The sequence below is a fragment of the Calliopsis andreniformis genome, chromosome 8 (assembly GCF_051401765.1).
Source record: "Calliopsis andreniformis isolate RMS-2024a chromosome 8, iyCalAndr_principal, whole genome shotgun sequence".
NCBI lineage: Eukaryota > Metazoa > Arthropoda > Insecta > Hymenoptera > Andrenidae > Calliopsis > Calliopsis andreniformis.
Genome location: NC_135069.1, coordinates 1,030,729 through 1,051,777, shown reverse-complemented (window position 1 = coordinate 1,051,777; position 21,049 = coordinate 1,030,729). Strand labels below are relative to the sequence as shown.

The 21,049-nt window shown below is 46.6% G+C and overlaps 2 protein-coding genes and 1 long non-coding RNA gene across 5 annotated transcripts; 2 read left to right on the top strand and 1 right to left on the bottom strand.

The window, feature by feature from the left end:
• The first annotated feature begins 354 nt into the window (after positions 1-354).
• LOC143182116 (nucleolar protein 9) lies at positions 355-2,940 on the top strand. Its single transcript, XM_076382893.1, has one exon. It carries the CDS (start codon positions 1,027-1,029, stop codon positions 2,824-2,826), a length of 1,800 nt encoding a protein of 599 aa, XP_076239008.1. The 5' UTR covers positions 355-1,026; the 3' UTR covers positions 2,827-2,940.
• Positions 2,941-2,963: 23 nt separating this feature from the next.
• On the bottom strand, positions 2,964-19,199 carry Nvy (CBFA2/RUNX1 partner transcriptional co-repressor nervy). Of its 2 annotated transcripts, XM_076382889.1 has the most exons (9): positions 18,876-19,199; positions 13,871-13,956; positions 13,166-13,556; positions 9,125-9,573; positions 8,505-8,651; positions 6,440-6,714; positions 4,878-5,521; positions 4,502-4,800; positions 2,964-4,442 (listed from the first exon to the last, which is right to left on the bottom strand). In XM_076382889.1, exons 3-9 carry the CDS (start codon positions 13,533-13,535, stop codon positions 4,182-4,184), a joined length of 2,445 nt encoding a protein of 814 aa, XP_076239004.1. In that variant the 5' UTR covers positions 13,536-13,556; positions 13,871-13,956; positions 18,876-19,199; the 3' UTR covers positions 2,964-4,181. The 2 variants fall into 2 exon arrangements, with proteins under 2 accessions (XP_076239004.1, XP_076239005.1); XM_076382890.1 differs by lacking the exon at positions 13,871-13,956.
• On the top strand, positions 13,167-20,645 carry LOC143182121 (uncharacterized). 2 transcript variants are annotated; one of them, XR_013002397.1, is made up of 2 exons: positions 13,167-13,372; positions 20,468-20,601. It is a non-coding gene; the product is annotated as an uncharacterized LOC143182121 (long non-coding RNA). The 2 variants fall into 2 exon arrangements; XR_013002396.1 differs by lacking the exon at positions 13,167-13,372 and adding an exon at positions 20,025-20,180 and having other exon boundaries at positions 20,468-20,645.
• The last annotated feature ends 404 nt before the right edge of the window (positions 20,646-21,049 follow it).

The window sequence follows — 21,049 nt, the reverse complement described above, 5'->3', positions numbered from 1 at the left end:
CAAACGGCTAGTGAGTTCCAAAGAACCGCGTTCGGAAGTCCTTTTCTCTTCCACACGTTTTTCCATTATCATTACGTCCATCACAGAGTTTTCTTTCTTGTTAAAATACGAATAAACGCGTTGATACAAATCGATAGGAATCGTCGCATTACGGCATGCCGCGCAAAGATTTATGTAAACTAATTCGAATGTGTAAAATAAAAGAACGAACGTCAGATAAGAATAAAGGAAGTCTACATTTAACTGGAAGTGGTAGGTAAAAAAGATCTGTAGAATATAGAGTACCTACTTATTTCACTTTTATTTCATAAAACTTCGAGCATTTATTTACATAGATAGTAGTAGTAAATGTGTACGAGAAGTGCCAGAAAACCAAGAATGAACGAAATACGTCTTCGTTGCCGCGTTCTGCTCAGCTGTTCGATTCAGTAAGACAAAGTATATGCGTTTCTTCGAAGTATTTCTCGGAATTGGGAGTAGTAGCAGGTATGGACAAGATATATCCGGTTCTCGGAAATCCGAGCAGGCTTACGCATGGACAAAATATACACGTTTCTCGGAACTGCGAGCGCCGACCGTGGGAAAAAAACGTGGGAATCCGTAAAAAACAATTCAATTGTATTCGTCCACGCGACTAATAGGATTCTTCCAGTCGAGTAAGCAAACAGCCCTTGGCGCCCTACGAAAACCAGTTTTTTCTTCCGCGAGACAGAAAAAACTTGTTCGCACCTTTTTTTATCGGGCGTTCTTCCGCGAAGTAGTAAAAAAACTTGTTCAATTTTTTGTCAATATAGCCAGGTTGTAGAGAGAGATAGAGCACACGTGCGCAAAGGACAGAGTAAAAGATCGCTTTCTTTTTCGGCTTAAAAGATCGATAGCTCGTTCGTTCTTTCGCGGTTTTCTGTAGATGGCGTTATCGTCGCATCACTCCCCACGTGCATCCACGTGCATCGTGCAGTTCCGTGTTAAAGAGGTTATGTTTGTTGTGATTTGTCTAGTGTGTTGTTAATTGAATAATTCCGAAGAATGTCTAATGAACACGGGAATAATGAGAAGTCTAAGAAGAGAAAGAAAAAGCGATCTCATATTCAAATGGCTAAAAAGTTTGCCAGGCAACGAAATCACGGTTCTGAGGTTGATTCTGAGACCTATCAGTACATGGTGCATATTTTGGAGTTAATGAAGAATGATTTTCCTACCTTCGAAGAGAAATTAATATTCGTGAATAATGTGTACGAGCAGACTATAGATCACGAAATCGAATACGCTCGAAATCAGATCGGATCTAGGATATTGGATTCGCTTTTGCAGTATGCTAATTTAGAAACAATTCAGAGGTTAGTTGACGCATTCGGATCTCAATTACGGCCACTGAGCAGTGACAGGTTCGCTAGTCACGTTTTAGAGAAGATAGTAATGGTCTGCGCTGATAGGGGAAATAAAATTGCTTCTGAGAAATCATCTGAACAGAAAGTGGATGCTGTTATAGAAGTGAAAGAATCAGAAGTTAAGTCTTATAATGATATTGTATTGAAACTGAGCAAATATTTCATAAATAATATAGAAGAATTTGTATTTGATACATATGCAAATCATCTTTTGAGGACTGTGATTCAATGCCTTGGGGGATTAATTGATAAGCCTGATCCTAATGATAAGAGGAAGTTAATAATTGAAAGTAGAAGGCCAGTAGTACAAGAATATAAAGATTTATTATTGCAAACTTGTAATAGGTTGCTTAAGTGGCCCCAGTTTCTTGAGTTTGGGCAAGATGAACTCACCTCTGGACTTTTACAAAGTATTTTGTATTCTTTGAAAGACACATATCCTGACATATTGGAAATTTATATTAACAAAATTACAAATGAATGTTTTAAGCCTGGACAGGAGCAGCAATTATCAAACATTTTTGAATCAGTATGCTCTACTAGATTATTGGAGGCTTGTTTAGTAGTAGCAGAACCTAAATGTTTGTATAAAATTTATGAGCAATTTTTCTTGGGTAATTTAAAACAGTTGTCTTTGATGCAAAGTACAAATTTCAGTGTGCAAAGATTGTTAGATCATTGTACTGTAAAAGAAGATTTTGAAAAAATATTTGAAGAAATCTCTAAGTGTTTTTCTGATATCTTTACTAAAGGGTACACAGGAGTTATTGTTAGCATAGGAAATGCTTGCTTAAGGGTGCAGACTAAGCAGGGTGCATTTGTGACTGATTTGCTAAAAGTACTTCACTGTGAAACAAATGAAAGGCAGCTTCAAACTGCAATATGTATAGCTTCCCTAAAAACGTGGGAAGAATTGGAAAATGTAAAAAAAGAAGATAGTGCAAGCATTACTATTAATTTACATGGAAGTTTAATAGTACAGGCTATTCTTAATTTTAATAAACCAATAAAAATTGTTAACTCTTTATTGGAATCAAATGGAGACATGTTATTACACTTATTCAGTGATCCAAAGGGTAGTCACATTGTGGATGCTTTTATGGACAGTAAATATGTGGGTGAAAAGAGCAGGGAAAAACTTGCAAAAAAATTAAAAGGATACTGGGCACAATTAGCATCCAGTACACATGGATCTAGAGTTTTGGATAAAATATGGCACTGGGCACGTACAAATCAGAGGATATTAATTATGGAGGAGTTAGCAGCAATTGGAGAATCTTTGAGATCTTCAAAGTCTGGACAAATTATTTCTAGCAAATTGAATGTTCCTCTATTTGCCAGAAATAAGAAAGACTGGGCAGAAGCACTAGGAAAGGAGGAAAAGACTAGAGCTATGTTTGCAAATATAATAGGAGACTCTAAGAAGAAGGATAAATGATTATTTCGTATGCAATTGTTTTTACAGTAGTGTCTTTATATTAAATAAATCTCAAATAATTTTTCTATAATTGCTAACATGTATATAAAATAAAATGTGGAAGAGGAGGAGAAATTGTTTGGGCTTATTCTCTAAGCATTATGACATAGAATAATTATGTATTTCGTAAATTCATAAATACAATCTATAGAATTCATCATACATCCCTGCAACATAACGTAGCTAGGAAAACATACAATGATTCGTAATCTAGATTTGAGCAAAGTGGTCTAATGCGTATGACTGATCATTTTTTTTCACTTCCCGACGATGACTAGACTTAAGTGTATACATTGGAATATATTTCAACATACAAAGTAAAAACTTTTAATGGCTTTCGTTACATTACTCGTTGCGATCGTTGAATTTATCAATTGACTAGGAGAAGGTCTAAAACCTTAGTGTAATGCTTTATTCCGAATATCGTTCTGTAGCGAAGAAAAATATTCCCGAGAATAACAAGATAAATTATAGGTTTTTAAGATGATTCTAGTAGCTTGTATGAGTTGTAAATATTTAAAATTATTTTCATAAAAAAAATTAGACAATGATATTGTTTCTTTGGTCTTTGCAAAAAGTTTGAACATCTTGTTTTAAAGGTCTAGGAAGAGAATATTTTCATATGGTATTTTTACAGAGATAGAGAGGGCATAGAATTATTAACCATTATTTTTTTTAATGTTAGGTAGTCGTGATATTAATTGTGATTAGGAAATCACCTGCTTTTTATCGTGATATTATATCAATTTTTCTTTTTCTTTTTTAGATCTTATATAAAAAGAAACAATATCAATAATCAGTGTTATTCTCGTACTGAACGATTTGTAGTGCTACGATTATTGCTTACTTCAACCCTTTATAATTTGAAATACTTAGAAAAGTGCACATTTATACACGTATCACCATATCTATTTTTTATTAAGAAAAAAGGGCCATTACGACGTACACCGTATGCTATTCTACAGAAGAAATTCACTGAACGGTAATACAGCGATCACAGAAGGTAAAAACTGAACGAAATCCTCGTTAACTTCTATGAAACGTTATATCCAATGATCGAAAGATTGAGTTTTGTTTCGAAGGGAATATAAAAACATTAAAAAATCGAATTTTCACTTCTGATTAAAGTTTTTGATCGAAGAAACATGATAGATAGAATTTCGAGGAAATCGTTGGTAAAATTGGAGTGCAAGAAGATTCGCAGAAGATGTATGACTTAATAAACGAGAGAACGTAGACAATGCGAGTAGTTAATGTGAATCGTATTGGGTTGGTCTAGCAAATCGACGAACAAGATTATACTTCGCATCGTAACGTCACTTTGCCTTGGACGCAGAACTGGCTGCTATCGAGGCGGTGACGTCCACATCTCCGACACTCGTGGAGAGACTTCCGCTAGCGATTCCTGGAGGGCTTCGAGATGAAGATCTTCTGCGTTCCCGCTGTGGAGGATTATTACAAGTTGCATGGTGGCCGCCAGCTTCCCAGTCACGATGCTGACAGAAGGAACCACAGTATCGCGCTATTCCGCAACCACCACACGTTTCCAAAGCTGGTCTACCACAGTTCCAACAGCTCTGAAAGCGTATTATAGCATTTAGAAGGATATAAGAAGAAATGGGGATGAAATACTTACAGATCCGGAGATAGTTTGCAAGTGCGAATCTTTCTCTTCCTCGGTAGTCGATGGTACGGAATTGGAAGTCGTGGTAGGCGTTGGAACAGTCCTTGCGTTATTATCTAGTGCACTAGAATTGCCGTGAAGACGAAGGAACGGTCCTTGACGAAGAGCGCCGTGATTTCTTTGAGATAGTGGAAGATCGAGCAGTCGATGAACCCGAAGACGTTCATTTGCTCTGGACTCAGCCACTGCTACTGCCACGGCCCTCTGGACTTCGGCCACTGCAACCCTCTTCACTTCCAGCACAGCCTCTTCTGTAAAAAATACAAAGAAATGGTATGTCAAGCTGAGATCTCGAGAAAGATTGAAAGATGTCAAAGCAGCAACTAACCAGCTTTCCTCTTCACTTCTGCAACCTTGTCCTCCGTCGCCCTGATAGTCTGAGCAACGATCTCACCAGATAATCGTTTCAAACTACCTTCCCGGTCTCCCGTCGAGGACTCCACTTGGGAACCATTCGTCGAAGATGGATTATTAGCGGTAGCAGAGTTATTTCCGCTACCATTCTGCGTCCCAGCTGTCGTAGAAGCTGCTAACGGAGGAGCCATGGCTGGGCTGGAGCAACCACGCGTCTGCAGAATTGCTAAAGCCCTCTTCGTCTTTTCAACCATGCCCAGGATGCAATTTAACATCACGTGAATATTCTTCCATTCGTCGTCGAGACTTCCATTCGCCGTCTGAACGTGACTCAGCTGTTGTTGCTGCTGCGGATGCTGCTGGGTCAAATGGTGCGACCCCGAGAATGCATTTATCTGGTTAATTTGCACAAGACTAGGTGGTACTGGACTTGGTCCATGACCGTGACGGTGTCCGTGACCCTGCATCGATCCGCTCGACGAATGAAGCGGATGATACCAGCAATAAGAGGAATTCTCCGAAGATGGTTGCTGCTGTTGCGAGTGGTGGTGATTCCAAGGAGTTAATCTCTTGCCATATGCGGGTACATCATCTAGGAGGGTGCCATTTTCGTAATACCTGTAATATTTGTACGTAAGGAATTTTTTATTTTTGCAAATATCGTTACAAGTGAGGTACAGCGTAATTGAGTACAGAGCTTCTCATTCCTATGGCTTTGGCTCGCGATAACCTTCAGGTTTGAATTAATCGAATAGGAAGGAGGGAGAGAAAGAAGGTGAAAGGGAATGGAAGGGTGATTTTGTAATTTGGTTGGACATACATGCTCTGACGCAGTTTCGCAAACAGCTAGGAGCGTCGGAGCGTATTAGCAGGATGCCGATAGGCACTCGAGGCAAGTTTGCCGGTAGTCGAAGGGTAGAGAATAGAGGGGTCTCGGGGGAAGGACGGTCCGGGGGTGTTCGAGAAAGGTGGTACCCCGATGATATATGGAAACGTCACCGGCAGACATATCGAGAGGAGGCCAGGCTGGCATTGCCAGCGCTCGCCTCGCGTTTTGTCGCCTTCGAGTTCGCTTCGGCACCCCTTTCCTTTCCGCGTACACGCGCATATCATATTTTGACCGGAAATATCATTTTCTCTCCGATTTTCCAGCCCTCGTGTTCGACTGAAAATTAGGTCGAGCTCTATTTTAAATATTCAATTTGTCCTCTCTACACAAGTAGAACAACTCGTTCGATGACCGCGTCGTTTTAACACTGACCAATTCTCGGTGCTAAATCGCGAGAAATATCGGCGAGAAATGTAGGCCCGTGGCCAAGATTTTTCGGAAACAACGCGTTTGCGGCTTGGCAAATATACTAGACACGCGTGTACCCGCAGGTGCGTGGGGTTCGTTGTTCTGTGAGTTATAGACATACAAAGATTCCGCGCGGTTTTGCCCCGGTTTAAGCCTACGCTATAAAATCTTGCCACCATCGACGAGAGAAATTGAGGTGTGTAGAAAAAGTGATTAAATAGCAATGCGCATTCACTCACGGGGTGTCGGAAGCACGACGTTTCGGTGCGTGCAGTGCGGTACTGGAATAATGGTGCAGACCGCCCGTGGCGTTGTTCGTGTGCTGAATAGTACCAACACCGGGATTAGAATTGGACCGCACGCCGTAATGAGCAGAGCACTGATTGCCGCCGTTTCCACTTCCTAGCCCGTTACCAGCCTGTTCCCCGAAGATCTCGACCGGCTCCCCTGCGGCTACCAGACCGACAGCTTCGAGAACCGCTGCCTCGTTCGATCGCAAGAATTGCGCGCAGCTCTGTCGACAGAATAAAACTTTGATAATGGCTAAAAATGGTTGTAGGCTTCGCTGGCGAAGAAAGAAAACACTTGCGAGCGTCAGATCGTTTTCTCAAAGTGTCAGGAAAGCAATATAGATTCCTTGGGCTTAACAGCCAGGGTCAGCACTGGACTGCTTCCAATCAGTTTCGATTTTTAATATTCGTCCGTCGGCTTCTTTACGGCCGGCACCTTTCGTCCAAACTTTGCAACTCGTACCCTCGGTACCGAAGTCTGCTTGGCAGGGTGGGATTTATCGCTTCTAACTCAATATTGGAACCCTATCCCGTCTCTTTTCCACCCCCGTTGCCATTCCAATGCTTTCTCGCGTTCGCGTTTCTCAATTAACGATTATCGATCGACGGTTTCACACGTACCAACGCGTCTTTGCATCTCTGGGTGGTCTCTCTACGTCGCACCCTAAATACCACGCTTCTCGTGAGTGCTTGAACGAAGCTGAAAGGACGTCCCTGTGCAAAGGAATTCGGTATCGCCTCTGGTCTCTCGATCTTTCGCTGCGAGCTGCCTCGAGAAATGTAAATCATTGCTATTAATTTGCAATTCGTTACCACGCGACTCGTTCCTGCTTCATCTACCTCTCTTCCTCTTCGTTCCCCGTTCCCTTCATCTCTTTTTTCTTTTCGCTCTCTTTCGAGACAGGCAACAGCTGGAAGCACTGGCGTGGCCGGAAGACTTCTATTAATTCCACGAGTCAAACTTTATTATTTCCTGGAGAGATTACCAATGCCTCTCCTCTCGAGGGACGACAAAACGAATTGCATAGTGATGTTTGCCAAAAAATTAATTAGATAATTTTTTTTTTAACGAAGAAAATGAAATCCTATATCGTTATCGGGTTGCGAAAATCTTTTGCAGTACTTCTGCTACTAAAGAGCTTCCCAAATGCGACAGCGAAAATGATGAACGGGAGCAGCTATCGCTCGCAGTGAGTAAGCCAATATCCACGCGACTGTTTGTGCCTAGGGGATTACATTCAATGTTTGTAGGTTTAACGGGTAGACAGTGGTGTGCAGAGGAGCAATCCGGAAAGCAAAATCCCGCAATATATTTTGCGTATGGGACCTTAAGCTTTTCTTTAATCGCTTCGCGCATAATGGATTACGTTTGGACAAACACCGAAAGTATCCAGTGCGTCTACTTGGCAGTAATCCGATGGTTCTTTCTCTGGTCTTGTTGCGAAAACGCAGCGCGAACGCTCCGTGCTTAGCAGCAGGAAACGCGTGAAAAGCGCAGAATCTGAGATAGGAATAAAAGAAGGAAAGTTGTCGCCGTGGTAACGAGCGAGGTTTCTCTTAGCGGAAGCTTTTCAAGTTCACTTTTACATTCGATCCGTTCATCTATCTTGGCATGAAACAGGCTGGCATGCTCCCACCCACGAACGCGAAGTAGCCTGGGAAATTAAAACAGACCAGCAGCCGGTCAGCCGAGCCTCTGTTGATTTTACTCGCTACTCCTGGACGTGTTTCCTCACCTCCTCCTTCCTTGTGCAAAGTTTGACGAACGTGTGCGTGATATAACTGTAATCTACATCGACCCAGGGCTAAGGAATAAACGTTCATAGATAGTCGTGTTGGGTCAGTCTCATCTAGGTCAGCCATTATTCTTGTTGCATCCTTTGCCGCAGACCCTACCATCCTTTCCGTCATCTTTATCATTTAATCGATACTTGCTTCACTGACAAGACCAATCGCTTTTTGTTGCAGATGTGCCCCGCAGAGGCGGAACGAGCCAATCGAATACTCAACTCACCTGGTTACTCGCTCTGGCGGCATTGCTCAGGTCCCTCTGCAAGGATGGCAAGGTGTGCTTCAGGTATGGTAACACGAAGCCTCTTAGTCGGTAGTTAGTAGCCTCTTGTAGCGCCGAATGGAACTCCTCTGCAGTCATGCTGCCGCTCTGCAACGAGAAACAGGAGAGTTCTGTTCGATCAACGCGCTCCTCTTCCCCACCTGTCTCATATAACGGACGAAAAGTTATCTCAACCTCGGAGGTTTTGTTTCTCCCGAAGAATAGACGCGCGCAAGCACGATTTCACGTTTGTCACGTGCCACGATCGTTTTACAGTTAAGCACGGCTGCCAGATGTCACGTTTCCGCGACGCATGCAGCCACGGTGCACACGGTAACATTATGCATCCTGTACGTACTTTGAATATTTCCGACCGCTTTAACAATCCACGGTATTCGCTACGCGTCAAAAGCGTTCGAGTTTAGGGGAATTTTTATCCCTTTCTTTCCCATCGAAAAATGCATCGTTCACGTATTTGGGAGATTGCAGTGGATGCACTTTACGTTCTACTATACATTTCCCGCGCGGTATTTATCATTCCTACCGTATCAATTGGCTTTGAAAAAAGACATCGAATTTACCAAAAGCGCTAACACCAGAGTCCTCACGGTGTCCCCAGTATCCGGTGAGATATCTGTGGCGAATTGCACGAGAGTGCCAAGCAGTCTCTTGAACATGCCGTGACCAGCGAAAACACCGGCGATGCATCTGGTACCGGTAGTGCCATTCGACACTGCAGGTACATCGTTCTGCTCTTCCGTTCTGCAGTTGGCAGGAGGTCCACTGCTGCTACTGCCGCCTCCGCCACCATCCTCGAATTCAGGCTTTAGGGGGTGCGAGGGCAAGGGACTGTCGTTGTCAGAAGACCCCGAGCAACCGGTCGCCCCTTTGTGCTCGGCTCGTGGACCATTGCTCTGCTTTTGTTGACCGCTCGGTGCCGTGGCCGAGACTCTTTGATGGTGGGAGGACGGGGAGTGCACCTCCGCCTGGCTCTCCTCCCTCGTCGCCTTTTCTCTCGTCGCGGAGCCCACTGCAACACGATCGTTTCTTTGCCTTTGCTTTCAATTAACATGCCTAGGGGATAGTTTTCACCGAAATCGCGTCTCTTCGCGGTGAAATAGGAGGAACAGGAGTGGAAAATATCGAAACAAAAAATGGGATTTATCTTGGTGAAGTCGAAAGAGCGTTCAGCATAAAGGGACAACGTCGCCGCAAACGTTCTTTGTGCTCGGCACATCCGGGGAGCCGTCAACCACGAGTTACGTGAAACGGGCAGGCGAATCGGCCACTCGTTTACAAACACGCTGATAGCCACGCACACCGGCGCAGGGAACACAGATGCGCGTCAACCGTGTACTCTGTGCGTGGGTGCAGCGGATAACATGCAATTACGGGCCGTGTCATCCACCTTGTCTTGTTCCCATTCTATGTTCCGCGCGTTATCTCGCGGAATGCCTCCGGCCCCGTGGCATGCGTGGCAAAACGCCGTCATAGAATATGTATGCCGATAACGAAACGTTACACGGCAGAGCTGTCCCCGTGTCGCGAGGTGCCGACTGACAGCCAGCTTGGCCAAGCCTCGCCGACCGACCGAACGCGATTCCAGACGTTTCCTTTCATTTCCTGCTTTCATCGCGCTCCCCGCGCAATTTCTACCTTTGCGTACCTCTGACGGACGAACGTCGCGCGTCGGTTCGTTTCACTCGCCTCCTCTGAGCCCCTTTCGCTCGATTCTATCTCGACAGCTAGACTCTGTGGTCCAGGAGAGGCTCGACGATTAAGGGCATGGTTAAAGCGCGGCTATCTTTACGAACGGAACACCTGGACTCGCGGCCGCGCGCGGCGCGTAATCGACCAGTTAATGGCATTCCATAAAGGTACTGCTACCTTATGGCCGTATAAGAAATCTATCTAATCATCCCCTTCAAATGTAACGAGAATATACTACTTTAGAGGAGGGGTTTTTTCTCGAATAATAATCTAGTAGAAGTTGGTTGGTTTGTCAGACGTATCCTAGGGCGGAATTTTCACGTCGACTGCATTTAAATTTGTAACATAGGTAAGCAGAGGGATAGAAAGAGGGGGGACGGACAGGCGAGAGGAGGTCGGCGCTACCGTGTCACTGCCACCTGACGCCGGTAGCCAAGAGGTAATTACCTGTACCTGAACTCTCGGCGAACTAAACTACCTTAAACACACCTTACATCTCGTGCGAGCGCTTCGATCGCGAATCAAGCTTGCAATATAATTCTACCTAAGGAAGGGTCTCCCAAGAGTCTCCCAGTTTTTGCGAGGAAATTAAGAACGGTGACCTGTACCGTCGCATATGGTACTTCGGGAATTGATTATCTTTATCGCGGGCAGCGCTGGCCATAAACTGTACGGTGAAAATATTTGTTAGAGAAGCTCGGTTAGTTGGGCGCAATCCATTTCGAATGTCGGGCGGCAGTGGTTCGTGAATCGTAGGGCTCGCAAGGCAGCTTTGACGCGCACCTGGAGCACACGCAGAACAGCGTAGAAGCGGCTGGTTGTCTTCGTAGACGACGTTTCACGAGCACGAAGAGAGATCGATAAAGCGCACGTGCTCCACTCGGCTGAGAGTCCCTGGGTGGAAGTAAGTACGCTGGGACTCAGCTGTCGCCTCCTAATTGCCGGGACAATGCAACAGATGGCTTTGATCGCAATCCCTTCCCAGCCATCTCTTCCTCCCTTCCTTTCCTTCCTTTCCTTTCTCTTCTCTCGGTGCCCCCCTCTTCCGCTCTATTTTCTTCTATCTCTTTCGGTCCATTTTCCGATCGCTCTTCGCTTCTTATCCCTCTGCTTTCCTATTCTTCGTTTCTCTTTTCTTCTCGAAAGAAAAGAAGATCGTCCCTTTTTTCGCGACATTCTTTACGGCGCGGCGGCGAGAAAGGCGAATCGATCGATACTCGAAACGCGCGAACGAAATAAAGGCGAGAGAAAATTAAAGTCAGCGAAACGTTCCGAGAAAAGTGCGCGAGATTCATTCCGGAAATAGTTGAATATACATTTTTTCGGCGCGATATGAATCCGAGCTGGGAAGGTAAGAGCGCTCGAGTCCAATCGGATTTACAGAGGGGGAGGAGATTTTAATATCCCGCTGGTCTAACGTAAGACCCATTTCTCGGAATTGCAGTCGCGAATCCTAATAAAGTTCCCCCGAAGCTGAGGTCCCACCTTTGAAAGGATCGGGGCGTTTAAAACTCGGGCGCGGGCAAATTGAAGGCGGTTCTGGTGGTCGGAAAGAAGGACGGATGTGCCGTGTAGAATCTCGTTCTCATTCTCGTTCTCATTCTCGTTCTCATTCTCGTTCTCATTCTCGTTCTCATTCTCGTTCTACGTCGTAAGCATATCCAGAGGTGAAGGTGCGAGCGAGCGGGCGAACTAGCGAGCGTGGTACGGGCGACTATCGCAAAATACCTCGAACGGCAACGTCGGGGATGCCGACGGTGTACCGGATATGATATCAGCCTCGAGCAGAATCCCGGTGGAAGTGTTGGACGTGCCTTATCGCGTCTGGTCCAGGCAGTCAGCCAGTGCGCGAACCGACCTAACCAACACACCGAGACCAACCAACCAGCTTGACTGACTGCTCGCAGGAGTTTCGCCATCCCCCATGGATGGAGCGTTCTGCGATCGCATTTCGTCGCTCCTGCACACGTGCTTCTCGCTACCCTTCTCCTTCTCGCTCCCCTTCTCCACCTTCCCTTCCGCCTCTGGCTTCCGTCTCCCTTCTACTCGACCGAGTTCACTGCGGGTGAGGTCGTAGATTCGAGGATGGAATAAACGCAACGCGACCGCGGTAAGCAGACTTACAAGGGATTTCCAAAGAAACGCGCGCGTGTCCGTGATGGCCTGGCCATCTGTCCACGCTGACCTCTTGTCGCGCTTCGAGCTGAAATTTGGCTGGCCAGACCGGCAGGCTCGCGTAAATTTTTTACGATTCTTGGTCGAATTTCGCCCCCGATGTGGCTCGCTCGGAACGCGCGAGTTATTATGGACAGATCGATATTAGGAAAGAGGGTATTTTCGCGGAATTCCGTGGAACGTTTTCTCTGGAAGGATGCGTTCGCGTGAGCTGCGAACCGATCGATCGTCGACGAAGGCGGGAAACGATGGAGTTCGGACACGAACGGTGACGGGGCTTTGACGGGAGAGAGGCGGGCTTTTTTCCTCAGCCATTTCCAAGGTAGCTGCGGGCTCCAGCCCGTCTAGATAACCAGTTCGGCTAAATGTACGATTCGGACGAGAGCATACCCGCGGACTGGGTATACGGGTACCCCCATGCAATATTCCAAACTAATGCACGACGTACCCACAGCTAAGCCGAACGCTCACCGACACCCGAAACGCGATCAACTTCTCTTGCCGCTTCTCCTTTTTCAGGGGGCTTGTCTTTCAAGCATCGCCCAGAAAGGAACAGCTACAAGAATCTATGCGCCACAGTACTTCGCCGATCTTTGGCTGTGCATCAGAAGCTAGAGGATGACAGGGAGTCACGAATTTTTCAGAAACCAAGAATCGAGGAAGTACTGTGCAATGTTTGATAGAATTAGTTAAGAAATGGGGATAGAAGGGTCTGTAAGAGAAAAGAAGCAACGCACCCTTGGCCTTGGCCTTGAGATCAAGATCCACGGGAAAGGGCTCGGCGTTGGCGGTGACGGAAGAGGCTGGCGCCGACGGATGGCAGATAATAGCGGAGGGCTGGAGTGCAGCGGCGGTTGCGGGGGAAGTATTCGGCACGGTGGTCGTCGTCGGAGTAGCGGCTATACTTGGGACGGCGTTGCTATTGCTATTGCTGACAGTAGTCGGTATGTTCGTGCTCGTAGCAGTCATCGTCGGGATAGTCGCGGTTCCCGTCGACGTTGACGACGTCGGCGACGACTGCTGATAACCGCAGCATTCCTTCGCCTCTTCCTTCACCTTGACCTTGTGCAGAATCGTCGTGGTCGCTACTCCACCCTCCACTTTCATGTTCGTCCATCAACTTCTTGCCTGTTCAACATTTCATTCATTCATTCGTCACTGTCTTACGAGATCGTATCTGTTATAGACGTCTCGCGTTTCTGTAAGTACTCTAGCGTTAGATTTTTTTTTAAGACAATCAGTTTTAAGTTTGAAGCAAGAAAAACGAGGAACAACGAAGACGTGTGCGCGAGCGTCACCGCGCGACCACGATTTATATTTGATCGATTCTGTTCCGCGATTGCCGCGGTCGCATATTTCGTCTACGTGCTCGACGACGAGTACCCCGTCGCGCATACCGATGACTGATTTTAATGGAACGACCGAGAGGCAGTTTTACAAACCAACGAGGATCCATCGCGGTTCGACCACTCACTCTGAATACCCAAATAACTGGACGTTTTCGCACCAATTCCAATCGTTGGTCGTTCTGCAACAAATAAATGTCGGCGGGTGTTGAAGGTAATCGTGGTATCAGTCATCTCGCGGAAGGGAAACGAGTAGCCTGTCAAGATGGCTCGAAATTTTGCTGGTAGAATGCAGCAAGCGTGTTTCGATGTTCCAAATGAATTTTCAATTCGATAAGATTTCGTTTCTGTTCGATTTCGATGGGAAAACATTGAAAAGCAGCCAATATTCGGGGTGAAAAGCGATACGGGCGAGATTACGAGAAAGAGAATTAAATGGAACGAAAGCGGGAAGTAATCTTAGAGAGATCCACGTGGCGCGCAGCTCCTGCTGGCAGAATTTTATTTTATTGACGCGCAGCCCTGGCAGCAGGCCGCCTTCGGTGCCACATGGTCTCGTTATTAACGTGAAATGCAAACGAGCCCTTCGTTTCGTCCAAGAAACGGCCTTCTGGACGACTCGCCATAATTTTTACTGCAAAATTGCATCGCCAAATGCTGTCGTATTTTAACGTCCCGATAAACGTGCGCACGCCCCAAATCCTTTCACCGTGAAAACTCTAAGAACGCTATTTATTATTTTCGTCCGCGTATAACGCCGGCAGGCGACTCGACGATCGACTGACAAACACAGGTTCGCCAATCGCCTGCAGCAGCGAACTTTTACGGCGAATAATTTCATTTAAATTAACTCGGCGACAATCGGTTCGCGTTTTAGCGTCCGTCGTACTTTCGAGACGTCGAAGAAAAGTAATTATCCGAATTAATTTTCGTTAACAGCAACGAATTGGGTGCCGCTTTACGAATCGCTCGTATCGTTTTACGTCCAGAACAATTATAACGTAGCACGGCCATTACCTCTGCGAGTCGAATTGCAGTTAGAAACCTCTTTCCTTTTTCGATTCCATTCGCGTGAAAAAAAGATAAAACGCGGTCGCTCTTCCGCGATCGTCTATCAATCAATTTCCGCCGGGGGTGTTCGCGTGAAACGATAAAAGCGTCACACTTACACGCGTTTTACATTGGACGCGACACAGTTACCGGTCTCGTGGGACAATTCGCGTGCACGGACCGTCGGCTTTTATTATAACAGATGACTATAATAATTTTAATCGCTGTCATGGTCCATCTTCTTCTGTTGTTACAGATGTCTGGTCGCGCGTGTTGCGCGCGTGTTGCGCGCGTGTATCGGAGTCTACCTACTCTGTCAATCAGCAATTTCGATAGCGTTACATTCGTTTCTCTCGAGCCGACAATCACGGTGTGTTCGCGGAATCGATCATAATTTAGAGAACGAGGGGAACTCTTCGGGCATTGCTTGTTGAAGGGAGGGCGCAGAGGGTGGCAGCCGCGCGCGTCTGCGGCAATTCGTTAAGACGCTTAGTTAAGCAAACAAGAACGGAATTGTTAGAAAACGATATACGTGCCATGACAGAAAATCCACGGCTCTCTCGCTGATAATTGCGCGCAGCTGTGTTGCGCACACGGGTATAAACGCGACCTCACGTACGCGAGATTCTTTGCCGATGAAACGCAAGGACTCGTGATCACGGTCAAAATTGAGTGGGTCTTCCGAGAGATCGTCGCTCGTAGGGGAACCAGGAAGCAGCGGACAGGGAAGAGGGAACGGGAACGGGAACGGGAACGGGAACTGTTTAGAACCTGTAGTCAGCGATCGAGGGAGGTTAAAGAGCGGCAAAAAGGGAGGAGGAAATGAAGCCCTCTGGGACAAAAAGACGTGGAGTACGTATGGATCGATCGCGGGCACGTTTTGAAGGAAACGGTTTCACCATCGTGGCAGACTAAGCTTATGTTTATACATATGTTCTGCACATGGTACGGTGCCTGTTGGTGAGGAGGTCGCGCGGGTGGAGACGCAATTTCCAATATTAGAACGGCCAGGCGAGAGGCAGCCAGGCAGGCCAACCAGACCAGATGTCTACCGTACTAGTCAGACTAGCGAGAGCACGACGTACGTTTAGCTTGCTTTCATTACAAAAATGTCACGCACAGCCACCGTGTGTCTCCTTCCTCGCACCAGCCTTTGATGATGCGCATCCCTTCTCTCTCTTTCTCTCCCGACCTCTCACCCCTTTCAGACCCTCTTTCTCGCAATATAATGAGGAGACCACTAACAATGTGGCTAGCTCGTAATATCGAGAATATAATACGATCTCGAAGAACAATCCCCTTTGATCGAGCACGCATTATTCTTCGGTTCGAAATTGTTATCTAATAAATGACGTCAGTAGAATGGCTAAAGGTGTGCGCCGACAGATTGGGCAGACGTTTCCGCGAAAACGTCTACCAGTTACGCGAATAACGACACCAAAGCAACCAGTTGCGAAGATTTAACCTGGTTTCATTACGAAGATGTCACGAGCAGACACGCCGCGCTCAGACCAGCATTTGACATTTTGCTCGTCATGCGTAGCCACGTAGCCAATTTTACAACGAACCGCAACAGGAAAAAAACAGCGGAAAAGTTGCGGCGCTCCGGCAAAAAGGTGTGGGAGGAATTACGTTGCTTTGGCAAACAGTGACAGATCGATATTCGGTTGAATTCCTCTGGGAGAAGCATTGCGAGATTCAAATCGAAAGAAAAGGGCGGCAGGGGATTCGAGGGTTCATTAGAACGGTTCACGTGACGGGAAAATTCGATGGGTCAAATATAATCTGCGCGTTATCGGGCGCGTGATTTCACGTTTCCCTCTGCACGTGTCGAGGCGTTCAATGCCGAATTATTCTGGTCTCCTGGTTGTCATTTCCGAGTCCTACAGCCTATCGTCAGAGAATTTTAAAGGAAAGCATTCGTTTATCAGGTGCACAGGAGAGAATCGATTGAGTCCAATTAACCAGAGATATCGAACAGCGTACGCAGGTGTGCTCACGGTGCATCTGGTTCGTCAGTGTCAGTGAAAATTGTTGGACACGCCGTTAGCTGAAGTGCCGTTAAACGCCTAGGCACAGGGGTGCACGCGACCGATACCTAAACAAAACCACGACCCATTCGCGCCTCGTACGTTGCCTCCCATTTATGCTGCACCTTCTAAACTTCTCTTTATGAAGAATCTTTTTCGGCACGCGTGCAATTGATTTGGAAATCGAGCGTGGCAGGTCCTTTGAGAGGAAGCAGATTTCGTTAAGCGAACAGCTTTGTGAAATGCGATCACGGTCGAAACAGGAAGACGTTTGGTTCCCTCTGTAACGCGGAAGCTGCTCGCAACACCTGACTGTCTCGTCGGACGCGCATATGACAGCTCGAGCAGACAGTGCGCGGACTAGGCTGAGGAAACGCTTAGTTTCCAGCGGGAGCAAGAGGGAAACGGGGAAGACCGAGGCGAAGACGAAGTGAAATCAGAAAAGGAAGAGAGAGAAAGATTAATAATATAGGAAAGCCAAAGCCATACCACCCTCCAACAAGCTTTCCTCTGCCTCTCTTCTGTTGCCAACAGTTAATCGATATAATACGTGGGTACAGCAGGCCAACGATGGCGCGTGTCTTGCTCGCGCCACTACGTATGCACGCACACGCGATCAACTCTGCGCTTAGGACACGAGCACGTTTTCGTATATCGGGTCAGGACCTAGCATGCATTAACGGCCACTTTGCCTTCGAGACCCATGAACGAACCACCCCCGACCGTACCTCAACAACCTCGTAACTCGCCCCTCGCACCTCGATTAACAAGATTCTCGATTGCCAGCATCCGAATGCGAATTCTCCCCTGCATCCTTCGATCTAGATATTGATCATACTCTTTTCAACCTCTCAGCGGATGCCGATTCTAACGAGATCCAATTAGTTGCTGATAGGGTTCGTTATTGAACTTAATCGGAAATGCTGCAAGGTGTAGGAGAGTGCTGCTAATTAGTGTAACTTAATGAACTCTTGATTTCGACTAGGTTCAAAAATCGCTGCCCTTGGCAAAAACTCGAAGGAAGGACAGGGAATTCGTAGAAAAGTGTTATTTCATCTTCGTCTGGTACCACCTGCTGTTTTCTCACACTTCCAGAGTCTCCGAAGGTTTTTAGAGCGCCACGAGCCAATATTTGCGCCAGTAGCTGGCGAACTAATATTTGGGTATCCCGTGCGATGTAAACGGACCCGCCAAACCATTCTGCGAACGTAGAAAATTAGACGCGCTACTTTTCTTTCGGGATATCGAAAACACGTTCGCGCCATTTTTCTTAATCGTTCCGCGATCATTGTATTTCGCGAAATTCTACGAGCCGAATATCGCGTTTCCTGGAGGGTGGGAATCGACGAGCGGGAGGCCGATTAAAACGGTGACAGAAGGCGATAGCGTGAGAGGAGGAAAAGCAGAGTATCGTGGAGTCCTGTTAGTGGTTAATCGCGGCAAACAGTACGTTTCCGTGGAACCGATTATTGGCAAACGTCGTGCGAAAGGATGCACCTGACGGTTTTCGTACTTTGGTCCTTATCTCCCTACTCCTTCGAAGAAAACTCGAGTCTCTTCGAGCAGTGTCGGATGCTGCTGCCTGTCTGCCTGTCGTCGCTTCTCTCTCTCTTCCGCTCAGCGGAACACGTGCGCGCAGAAGTGTCTGCTATCTATCTCGGTAACAACTCTTCCCGGTCATCCTGCGTTTCGTTTCAGATGTCAGTATTCTCGCATCGATTTAATCCCTTGTTCTGCGATTTTTCATGGACGCAATTACTAACAAGTTTTCCATGTCTCTTCAGCTAAGTAAAGAAGTTTATTTTTTATTTCATGTAGGTGTAGCGTGTGTTAAAATTGTTGCTCGTAGGTGGGGGATTAATGCAGAATATTCTGATGTCTCAAACGAAACGTCAGGAAGGTTCATAGTACGATTTTTGAAGTGACATTTCTTTCGTGGCCGCGCATGATGCGAATTATTAGCAAGGTGCACAGTCGATTCGACGAAAATTCAAAATTCGAAATAGCAGCACGAATCTTACCTCTTGCTAATGCGATGCTCCGCGTATCAGTTATCCGCAATAAAAAAATCCCAGGAATTAAGCACAGATCCTCGATTGAAACGTCACGCACGGATCTAGGAAAACAATCGCTCGAGAAGCGCAACGAAGCGTTTTATGATCCATTCGCCTTGCATTCCCATCGCGAACAGCTTCCAATAGTGTCCTACTTTTCCACGAACCCAATCGTATCGAAGGAGTTTTTTTTTTTGATCGACGATCAGTACGCGATCGAGGGAAAAATTGGGAAAATTGGTGGACGAGAGTGTACGAGTACGCGATACGAGCAAACGCGAGGCACGGACGGCTGTCGCCAGCCGACTGAACGTCTCGTCGGAGAACGGGAAGAACGATGCCAGCCGGTGGAGGATGAGGAAGAGAGGTGGTGGTTTGCAACCTCTACTACGCAACCTCTGCTTGCTCCGAACCTGCACCGGTAATTCTTCCATCCACCCCAGCATCCGAAACGACCCTATGCAACGATCACACCCTTTGTGGTATTCATTGAAATTTTTCAAGGAGCATGCCTCTCGATCAGAGTAGTTGAAACAGGAAATAACGAATGGGAACTCTAAAGAGAAACGAAATCGTCTTTTAGTTCGCAGCTAGATTTATTTTATAATTGTAGGAAGTGTCTCGTTCAAGTGACACGAGGAACAGTGATGAAAGGATCTTTTAAGAAGCAAGGAAACGTAGAAGATCCCCATTTGGATGTTGTCAGAGGGTGGAACGATCCAAGGCCGCGATCGACGTTCTGCGTCGATGAGGCGCGAGACGAGCGAAATATAGGCAGCGATCGCGGTCTGCGCGGATATTGTAAACGGGCCAGTGTGCTCCTGACGCGTCGATATATTCCCACGAAGAAAGCCTCTGCCGTTGAAGCTGAGAAATAGCTTGCCACCCTCTGCTCACCACCTCGATCCTGCCCACCCCCAGCTCCGTTTCCTCTCGTCTTTACAGCGATATACCGTCTCCGCGTCCTCGTCGTTTTCGCCAATTTCGGATTTCGAAGTGCCCGCGTAGATCATTGAAAGCGATCCTGCGATCTTCGAAGCCAGAGATCAACGAACCCTCCAACGAAAGTAGCTTTGCGAGTCGACGTTTCACGTAGCAACCTGTTCGACGTTCGGTATCGATCGATCAGAGTTCCGGAAAATGCAGTGCATCTGTCGCCACGCTAGCGCACACCTTCAACTTAAACGTCTCCGGTTGCATCGAGCAGGCGCACACTCTTCTCGATAGGGTACAATGTGTCAAGTGCTTGAACGTAGAGAAACGATGAGCGAGGTTCATATAATTATTCGTCTGATTTCACAGTGCATTCAAGTCTTCCACTCTCCCTTTCCACTTTTTCCACGCGTTTATTAGTTTAAATTCGTGCAACCACGAACATGCGCGCGTTGGTCCAGCGAGACTATTATACGTATTATTAGCACTCAGTCAGAGTCCTGTCATTGCCACGCATACTCTGTAGGTGTGCGCGTCAACCCGGCAGGACTCCCGAATACCCATAACGTCTTGGCATCCTTTCGAAACCTTGTGTACGCAATTGATAAGAGGTTTGTCATTTTTAGGTACTGGTAAGACTACTTCTGGAGACGCTGAAGAGGACAGTCTGCGGTTACTACTTATGGAGCAATAATTGGATACCCAGAGCTAGACTTGAAACGACTTCAAATATAGTAATACTTATATATTTGTATATAATTGTAAGCCATCCAGGAACATTTCATACGAATTAAAATTTATGATAACAAATTGCAGTTCTATAAATTTCTATAGAAAATTCGATTTGTTGGACGGACAATCGTAAGTTTCGGTGGACGGGTGATAGCGTCAGTCGCAGACGAGTCAAAGCCACGTTTTACAACGACGATCGAGCGAAATTCACCTCCGCGCGCATTCATAATTTACGACTTATCGGCCATGTTCGGGTAATTTTCGCGCTTGTGAAAATTATACCGACGTGGCTCGTGTTCGTCCAGCGGATTTTCTGTCTTCATTTATTCCTGGTCTTCGTTACTCTACCCCTCGCTCTCCCATCCTCTTCGTCACACCCTCATTCACCCTCTCTCTCTCGCTCTCTGGAAGTGACGCAAAATCGTGCTCTCGGCGTGGGCTGGCTTGTACCGAGATGTCGATACCACGAGGAGCGA

Excerpts from the sequence above, each read along its gene's own strand:
- LOC143182116 (XM_076382893.1), top strand. The coding sequence starts at position 1,027 with ATGTCTAATGAACACGGGAATAATGAGAAGTCTAAGAAGAGAAAGAAA.
- Nvy (XM_076382889.1), bottom strand. The coding sequence starts at position 13,535 with ATGAAAGTGGAGGGTGGAGTAGCGACCACGACGATTCTGCACAAGGTC. Across the intron at positions 9,574-13,165 it reads TCTCAAGGCCAAGGCCAAGG|TGGGCTCCGCGACGAGAGAA; the intron begins GTGCGTTGCTTC and ends ATCGTGTTGCAG. Across the intron at positions 5,522-6,439 it reads CGTCGTGCTTCCGACACCCC|GTATTACGAAAATGGCACCC; the intron begins GTGAGTGAATGC and ends CAAATATTACAG.